The sequence below is a fragment of the Nestor notabilis genome, unplaced genomic scaffold (genome assembly GCF_000696875.1).
Source record: "Nestor notabilis isolate BGI_N333 unplaced genomic scaffold, ASM69687v1 scaffold22835, whole genome shotgun sequence".
Classification (NCBI taxonomy): domain Eukaryota; kingdom Metazoa; phylum Chordata; class Aves; order Psittaciformes; family Psittacidae; genus Nestor; species Nestor notabilis.
This window is the reverse complement of record NW_009930878.1, coordinates 1-9,367: the sequence shown is the minus strand read 5'-3', so window position 1 is coordinate 9,367 and position 9,367 is coordinate 1. Positions and strand designations below refer to the sequence as shown.

At 54.9% G+C, this 9,367-nt stretch overlaps 1 protein-coding gene across 1 annotated transcript; it reads right to left on the bottom strand.

The window, feature by feature from the left end:
• Window positions 1-997: 997 nt before the first annotated feature.
• PMM1 (phosphomannomutase 1) lies at window positions 998-8,923 on the bottom strand (the record flags this gene model as incomplete). Its single annotated transcript, XM_010015628.1, has 6 exons — window positions 998-1,211; window positions 1,919-2,034; window positions 4,928-5,003; window positions 5,772-5,871; window positions 8,564-8,655; window positions 8,847-8,923. Coding segments are annotated over 6 exons (584 nt in total), but the record flags the coding sequence as incomplete, so codon positions are not given.
• Window positions 8,924-9,367: the final 444 nt, after the last annotated feature.

The window sequence follows — 9,367 nt, the reverse complement described above, 5'->3', positions numbered from 1 at the left end:
ATGAGGGATGAGATGGGGTGGAAAAGCAAGCTTGGAGGGCACTGTGGAGGGGGTACCTCCATTGGCACTACGAACCAGGTCTGGCCTGTGTTGGCCTTCTCTGAGAATGCCTCTGGCAGCAGGATGGAAAGCTGAGCACTGGGAAGGAAGGTGACCTGGTCTGCTATGAATGCGCTGCCCTGGGTAAGGTTTTACACTGACACACCTGTGACAACTAATGGACACATCAGTGGGTACAGGACCAGGAAGCCTTCTGCCCACAGCTGCTCCACAGAGTGCCCTGCACACATCGGGTGCCTGGCATCCTCCAGCCACACCAGGCAAGGTCTGATTTGAGAACACAGGAAATAAATCCTGGGGGATTTTTGTAAGCTAAAGAGAGAATTAGTTTCTTTGTGCACCTGAGCAAAGCTCAGAGCAGGAGCCCAGTCATTTAAAAACTGTCATTCCCAGGTTACCTGTAGTGGCTGTCATGGAGTGGCATTGAGGTAAAGGACGTGGTGACCCCTTCTGTTAGGACACCCAGTGCTGCAATGAGCTGGGGTCACAGCTACCCCTTCCTACTTGGAGCAAACAGCCTCCCTGGCCTCCTGCCTCAGAGCAGCTCCAGGGAGAGTGCCGGGGGCTCAGCAGTCCCAGCCTCCCCAGCCATGGTGCAAAGGGGAGAGAAAAGTGAGACACATGTTCCCCCATACAGAGGCGTTAAGAGAAACAGAGTGAAAAAGAAGAGACGAGGGGAGGGAGCATGGGATAGATGCACACACGCTCTTGTGACTGGCCCTTTCAATGCTTTCTGACCAAGAAAGCATCTACACCACTGCCCACCACAGCCCAAACTGTCATGAGAGAAGTTTTTCTGGAGGCAAGGAGGGTCTGGTCCTGTGAGCCCCAGCCATAGACGGGGAGTGCCAAAGGGCTGCTCAGCAACAGCCCCCTCCTGCGCACCCACCTGCGCTCACGCCTTACATCACAACCAGCTCTGGACATCGGGGATTTCCAGTCTACCCTGAGCAGATTCCTCAAGGGAAGGTGCTTCTCCTGGTGGGGATGAGGGCAGGGCTGGGGCAGGGCTGCAGGACCTGTGGCAGTCAGCACTCGTTTGCTCTCTCCGGAAAGAAGATCTCGCGGCATCGCTGGACCGTGTCCTGTGGGTTCTGGACGCTGTGTCCCACTGTGCGGGGATCATCGTAGATCTCATAGTCGTTCCCTCCCTGCAGGGGGACAGAACATAGGGAAAGTGTTTGCAGGGTATCACTAGAGCATCCTCATCCATGCTTCCACGTCTGGCTCTGTCAGGGGGCTGTCAGGGCTTTGCTGGCCCAGGGAGGCAGAAGATGCTGGGTTGGAGCCCTGCCTCTGCCCTCTTGCCTCCCCTCCTCTGTGCCAGGGGAGGGGCTTAGAAAGGATGGGGAAGGCCCAGGACCAGCAAAGCTTCTCCAGGAGCCAGGGGTTAACCCCTGCCCGGCCTATGGAGGAGGTAGCAAAAGATGGGGTGGGCACATCTGGGGAGCAGAGGTTGCCCTCATCTGGAAACAGCTGAATGGATGGCCAAGCTGGTCTACAGCAGCAAGGAAGCACCATCCTCCACTGCTCTAAAGGGAAGGCAAAGCTGTTCCTGCTATTGAAAAGCCCTCTCTTAAGTGCTGGGGGGCTGCATTTTGGGTCCCACGGGCCGCAAGAGTGGCTGCAGCCCCTGAGAGTGACAGGCGTAGGAAAGTGATGCTGAGATGGACCTGCTCCCCAGCACAGTGACCCTGCCACCATCGTGAGCCTTTGCAAACCTGTGTTGCATGAGAATGTCTCTACCTCTGGCACCACTAGAGGTGCCACAGCTGGAACCCAGGCTGTGGGACCGCGATGGAGCAGCTCCATGCAGGAGAGAAAGCAGCCACGCAAGGGGTGAGCAGGGGATACTCACAGGGGTCGTCTCATTCCCAAAGAAGTGGATGGTGTCAAATCTCTCATCGTCAAGCACGTTGAGGCAGTAGCGCTTGTCCCAGCCCTCCGGGAAGACATCAAAGCTGATCATGCCACCTGCCAGGACAAGGAAAGGCAACACTGGTGGGAACTGACAGGGTGTCCCCACACTGGGATGCAAGAGGGCTGGGTGCCTGTGGGGAGCCCCCAGCCCAAACAGCAGCCAGGCACCAGCTCTGCCTTGATGTGCCACTGCAGCATGTGGCTGGGATAGCGGCGGATGCTGTTCCTGTGACAACAGGACAGAGTGACATCGGTGTGGCTGTGGTGACCATCAGCAGGGCTCCCCTGACTGCAGGCAGGCAGCAAGCAGGGACCAGCGCTGCAGGAGGGATGCTGGGATGGGAGGTCCCAAAAGAAGCATCTGCTGGGGGACACTGCAGATCATGCCTTGCAGATCGCATCAGCATGTTCTGTGTCACAATGGGGGGCGATGTCCTTGGAGACTGGCACCAAGGCTCCTGTGTGAACATCACTGGGCCTTCTAGAACCACTGCTCCGGCACTGTTCGCCCCTGCAGGGACCAGGGGCTCCCAGCACCCTGCACACTCAAAGCAAACCCCATGCACCACGCAGCTCAGGGGTCCCAGCTGGCCATGCTGCAGGCCCCATGCAGGCTCTTCACACTGATCAAGGTCCAAGGGTGGTCCATGGAAGTACCATGAACCCATGGACATAACTGGGGCATGACCCTGGCCTGCCACCTCTTGCCACAACAGTCAAGTGTGAGTTGCTCAGATCTGGAGGGGCAGGAAGGCAGATGGGGCAGACGTACAGAGGTGAGGGAGCTTTCCCAGAGCGCACATGTGTGCGTGCACATGGACACTCACAGCCACCAAGGGTGAGCAAACTTCCAGCCCTTGCTCTTAGACCAGGCTGAGTTTTACCCCAGCACTGCGCTCCCTTTTGGGGTGCTCAGAGGTAGCAGCTTCCCTGTCCTCTTGAGCTACCACACTGCATGCACAGGCTGCAGAGCCAGAACCTTCTCCCAGCACCAACACAGATGACAAGTTCCTCCCAAAACAAAGCCTTAGGGCACACATATGTTGGGGTCTCGCTTGGAGCCAGGAGGGATGGGGTTTTGAACTTGGATGTGCATTCTCCTGTTCCTCTTGGCTTCATGGGGACCACCTGCTTCTCCAAAGAGTCTACTGGGCCACCAGCAGTCCTGGAGTTTCACACTCTCCTTCTTCACAAATCATAACCCTACTTCTCTTAGGAAGTAGGTACTTCTAGTAGTAAACAGGTACGATCCCTTGCTGGAGGAGAGGCACTGATCCCCCGGACCATTCAAACGTGCATGTCCTGATGATCTTTTCCTCCTTGGATGGTTGAGGTGTCCCTGTCAGAGCCCTCCTTGGAGCCTGAGGATCTGGGGATGGAGTCTGGGTGTTCAGCTCGGGGCAGAGATTTCACTACTCGGGCAGGGCTCTTTGATATGTATGGGAGCAAGTGCCCTACAACCTCAGGGATGTGGATGCCCCCAGACTTGAAGCAGGAGTCAGCAAGAAAGAAGGAGCCAAACTTGCCTGACCTCATTAAAATCCTTCCTGGTTTTGTATCCAAAGCCATTTAAACTGTGAAAAACGCTGCTTTTCACTGCGTCCTGGACTTTCAAACACAGCTGGGTAGCAAGAAGGGGCTCTTGATGTCAGTTGGAGAGGGTAGGAAATCAAAGGGAGAAGAGGTGGTATGGAGGACAGCCAGCACTGTCCCTTGCCTAGGCAGAGCATGGGTCTGGGGGGCTGCAGAGAGATCTTCCACCACCTCTGGGGCTTGCGTCCTCCACAGTCTGGGACAAGGCACTTGGAGCCAGCTTGGCAGAAGAGCCCCATTCCCACGTGTTCCTGGTTTTAGATGCCTGACCTGAGACACACTGCGTTTTCTTTGTGGAGGAGCGGGGGGCCTGCAGCTCCCCTTGTCTTGATGCTTCTATACAACAGGCCCAGGCTCTTCATGGTGGCTTCCAAAAGTCAGAGGAGAGAGGCCCATTGTTCTGCTCTTGTCCCCTGTGCCTGTGGGGAGCTTGTCTTTCTCTGCTGTGACAGTGTGTGTCAGTTCTGTGGGCAGCAGAGGATGCCTCTGGCAGGATGCTGAAAGCAAGGGGAGGCTCTAAGGGGGCCAGACCTCCAGTACTCATCTGTGCTGGGTCAAGAGTGGGGTGTTACCTGTCAGCTCTCAGCCTCATCACCCCCTTTCCCTTTGGCTTAGGCTACCACACGGCACCTTCTTATCTCACACATACCCATCTGCTCTGTGGAGGGTCTCGTTCACCACCAGCCCCACCACTTACACACCCTCATTTTCCTCTCCGTGCTGGCCAAGCCCCCAGGATTGCTCAAGCCCCTCCTTTAGTTCCTCGTCTTCACTAAGGGTGGCTGTCACTTGGCTGTCCCTTGGAAGAGCCACCCCAAGAAGTGGCCCTGCAAAAAGCCATGGCATGTAGCTGCAGACTCCTTGTCTCTTGCAGCTCTTTCTCCAGGAAGAGGAAGAAAGATGTTTCCCTTGTAGCCAATCCTCCCAAGAAAACCCCAGAGCTGAGATACCCAGGAGGCTCCGGTCTCATTCCTAGAGAGAAGTGCATGTGCCTGGAGCTCTGCTGGCCACCCTGCTGCTGATGCTTGAGTCAGAACAGACCTTCTGGGGAGGGGGAGCTCCACAGAACTAACTGAAATTAAGGCAGGGATAATGTGGCAGGACAAAAACCCGCCTGTTTGCCTGATTGCCAGGGAGGCAAACCTGCAGCACAGTTTATTCTCTGCTGTCGCCCTGCCTTGGATATGAGCAAGGCGTCCCTGAAGCAGCTCTCCAGGACTAGCAGCTCTCTGTGCTCTTCCCTGGGTCTCCAGGCCCCAAGAGGCAACAGCCAGGATTCCCGCTCCCCTTCCCAGCATTTCAAGGGAAACACAATGAAGGGGCAGGCAAAGCCAGGGAAGCTCCCTCCACTCACCTCGAGAGAAACGCAGGCCTTTGCCAGCAAACTCCCTCTGCAAGGCTGCCACAAACTTCTCCCGGATCCGCTCTTTCTGTGGAGCAAGGAGGAAAGGGGAGGAAAGAAGGTGAGATCATTAGATACAGTCAACCAGAATCCACTGTAAGCTGTCTGCTGGGCAGCTATGACCTATTGCTCTGCTCCCTTCTCACCTGCCCTGAGCCCCAGTGCAAGCACATTTAACCAGCTTTCACCAGTCCTGACCCATGTCACGTAAAGGCTACCAGCTCAGCAGCTCCTGGGAAGAGCAGGTCCCAGCCCTACCTTGCTTCAGTTACCCTAAAACCAAGTTCACAACCCAAAGTCTCCAACTTTGCTTAACAAGTCTTGCCAAGCCCAACTGATCCCTCAACCCCAAGAAAGCTCGCCCAGGCAGAAACTGCTGTGACCATGGGCCAAGGGCTCCATAGATCTGCCATCCACTTCCCAGTCTGCAAAGCCCATTAGTTCTGTTGGGGCTGGGAGAGTGGGAAAGAGAAGGCAGCTGCTGGGCTGTCTGTGGTTACTGTAAATGAGGAAACACCCTATTAAATAACTGTCTCATTCCCTGGGCTATCCCACGGCACAAGGAATCCTGCTGGCCACCTCACTGCATTGGTGGTATCCAATGAAGTCAAATTCTTCCATTCGTCTGTATCTTTCCTTAGGTTTTCTGCCCCCCCCAGTCCTGTTTTCACCTTGCTGCTTGTGTTGGCCTGGTGCACAGCTTGGAGCTGGGCTCCTTGCTCCATGGGAAGGGGGGAAGTGGGTAAGAGATGTGTGGTGGTGCAACACCAGCAAAGGGGAGGGCGAGCCTGTGTACCTTGTCCAGCTCGGAGAACTCGATTCGCTCCTCTGGGGTGCAGCTGCGTCCGATGGGGGAGATGTTCAGCATTCCATTGCGAAACTCAATGAAGGTTCCTCTGCGGGTGGGCAAGGGCACAAGGTTACTAGGTAGGGAGAGAAAAACACCTTCCCAGGGGAATGGCTGCTCAGTGAGGCATGCAGCCAATGCAGGGACAGGCGTCGGGAGAGGAGCCATGCCCGCTCACAGGTACTTCATGCCAGGCAAAGACCAGGCATCAGCAACCCTGATTAGTGTCTCCAAGGGGCTCATAAAGAGATTGTAAGAGAAGAGGAATAAACAGTTCCTGTGTGCCCTGGGGACGGAATGGAAGCAACGAGCTTAGGTGAGATGATAGGAAACATTTTCTAACGTTATGAATAACTTCGAGGACAGAGGAGGCTGTGAAGGTGCTCAGAGGGCTGGAGCACCTCTCCTATGAAGACAGACTGAGAGAACTGGGCTTGTTCAGCCTGGAGAAGAGAAGGCTCCTTAGACAGCTTCCAATGCCTAAAGGGGCTACAAGAAATCTGGAGAGGGACTTTTTAGAAGGGCCTGCAGTGACAGGACAAGGGGGAATGGATTTAAACTGACAGAGGGGAGACTAAGATGAGATCTTGGGAAGAAGTTCTTCCCTGTGAGGGTGCTGAGGCCCTGGCACAGGTTGCCTGGAGAAGCTGTGGCTGTCCCATCCCTGGCAGTGTTCAAGGCCAGGTTGGACAGGGCTTGAAGCAACCTGGTCCAGTGGAAGGTGTCCCTGACCATGGCAGGGGGTTGGAACTGGATGAGCTTCAAGGTCCCTTCCAACCCAAACCATTCCAGGATTCTGTGATTCTATTGCCTGGACTGGACCAACTGCCTGATGAGACTGTGATATCTCCACCCCTGGGGGCTTTTAAGAAATGCTGAGTGTGTTGGGTGAAGTTGGCAGTGCCTTGGGGCAGTGGGATTGAACAGGTCAGTGTAACTCAGTACTGACGTCCAGCAGCAGGCTGATGAGCAATCACAACTTCTTTATAGGACACAAATCAGGAAGGACCCACCAGGGCCTTCGTATCTCAGTTTGTCCCCCTGCAACTCTTCCCTAAGTTCACACAGACAGGACCCTGTTCCTGCTTGCCTCCTTGCACTGGGATCACTACTCTGCCACCTCCTCGGTGGGCTGGTTCAAAGCACTAGGCCAGCAGAAAACTCCTCCCTTCTTTTCTCTTTGTTATAAACCCCTGGTTCTGTCTGCTTATCACCTTGGAATTACTTGCTGAGGGGTCAAATAGGTACAAACGCTGGTAGGGCAGAAACAACAGGGGATAGATGGCAGCACTGCCAATTGGAAAACAGATTGAAACTCTTGTGGAAACCTAGCTGGAGCAGGGAGATCTCCTTCCCTCTCCAGCAGAAAAGCCCTGAGCTCATTACCCCCCTGGTGTCCCTCCCATCCCTGATCACTGTTTCTCTGTGGTAAAGTGCTACAGCTCTGAGACTAGAGGAAAACCTCAGAGCCTCCTATAAGGCAGTGAAGAACATTATGGGGAATGGACACACGGGCAGCCATGCCTGCAGCCTGGGAGCAGCATCTCTGCAGCACCAAGGGTTCAGTGGATCATGCCCCAAGCCAAGACTCAGGATATGGGGGTTAAAGTCCTTGCTCTGCTAGAAATCCCATAAGCCTAAACCCACAGTGGCACTTGGGAGCTGAAACTTTGCCAGGCTGTTGGGCAACCAGACAGCAATGAGGCAACCAAACAGCCTTGAGGGTTCTGGGTCCCAGCCCACGCTCCTGGGGCATGTTTAGCTGTCAGTCCTGTTGCAAAGAGCCACTCCGGCCCCTCTCACCGGTCGCGGTATTGCCACATGGTGATTCACATCAGGCAACTGATCTGGATCACAGTTTAGCAACTTTTACCAGCTTACAAGCACAAATGGAGAGCAGGAACAAACCAGCCAGGGCAAGCGGAGGGCAGAGCTGCTGCTGGCAACAGCCTTATTGGCTCACGGTTTGTGAAACCATGGTCTGAGGGGTGGTTTGACACTGCACCCAGGCTGGTTTAACTGCAGGCTGCCTCTGAAAGAGGTCCTCCTGCTCTCCCCTTCCACCTTCATGCCATCTGTTCCCTTCCCCTCTCCTTTCTGTGATAACAGGATGAGCTGATCCAATGGAAAACTACCCTTTTCTTTCCTGGCAGTGGCCGAGTGGTCCTTCAGAGGAGGTGTACCAACCCAGTGCAGCCTGTGGCTGCTGGATTCCATGGGGGAAGCAGGCAGAAACACACAGCTGGGGGCAGAGCAGGGCCAGCCCTATTACCAGTGGGCCGAGTGACACTGGGTTAGAACCACTGTGAAGCTGTGTGCACAGGCACTGGGCCTCCCATCTGAAGAGCCATTGTTCATTTGTTCGAAAACTCATATGACCAGTGATGCCTGATACCCTGACTGGTAACGACCTGGTACCATTGTCCTAAATGAGATGCACACAGTGGCTGTACCCTGATGCACACAGGGGCTGTACCCCACTTCCCAGAGAAGAAAACCCAAAGAAAAAAAGCTGGCATTATGCTAAAAAATAGTGAAGACTTTCCAGAAAAAAAGACCTTCCTCCATTATTTGCCCATGGTGCCCAGCTTGGTGGGACAGTGATCCTACATGGGACCTCTAGATGCTAAGATAAAACCTGAAGCAAGAAAACTCAGTAGCTCAGCTGTTCTTAGGAGCGCTCTGGAGCTCCCTAATAAATCAGTGATATAACTGCCATGTGCATGGGCCTGGGCCGTTACCGTTTCTTGGGCAGCTTAAGCAGTGCCATGTAGTTGAGGCAGAAGTTGATCAGATCCTGCAGCAGCTCTTCTCCCAGGTGGTCCTGAATGGCCTGAGGGAGAAGAAGGAGGAGTGAGGAAGATGCTTGACCTCCCATGAAGCCCACCCAAGAACATGAGCGGGAGGCGTAAGGCTTTCCGATCTGGCATTTGGAGGGGGGTTGAAAAGAGGGGCCAGGCACTGCTCCCCATGGCACACAGGGCATGGGGAAGGAGCGGCACGGCTGCAAGGGGCCAGACCTACCTGCTTGGAGACCAGCTGCCCGTTCTTGTATTGCACTGTGCCATTCTCTGCGAAGACGTAATCAAACTTATCGATGACTGGGGGGAAGGAAAGAAAACCAGGAAACATGAATACTGCCTGGGAAAAAGTGCTGAAAGGACTGAGCTAGCCATCCTCCTGCTTCCTTAGCGCCACACTGCCCACGTCTCCCATGCTCCGCAAAGGGACACCAACCCTCTTTGCTCACCGCAATGTGAGCAAGGAGATTATCTTCTGCTCGCATGTGGGGAGCTGACGCATGCAGGGGGAAACGACCTGACCAGGTCACGGGGTAAATCAATGGCAGGATGAAGATAAGGGCGCCAAAATACCAGGCTTTCGGCTATGTGCATGTCACTCTGTGGCCTGTCCTCCCCTCCCCACTGCCAGGGTGCTGGGGCAATGCAGTTGCTGGTTAACTAACTCCAGCCCCCGGCCACGCAGCACTGCCGACTCAGCAATCGGCCTCAGCCGGGCATTTCTCAGCCCCCCTCCGCTGCCAA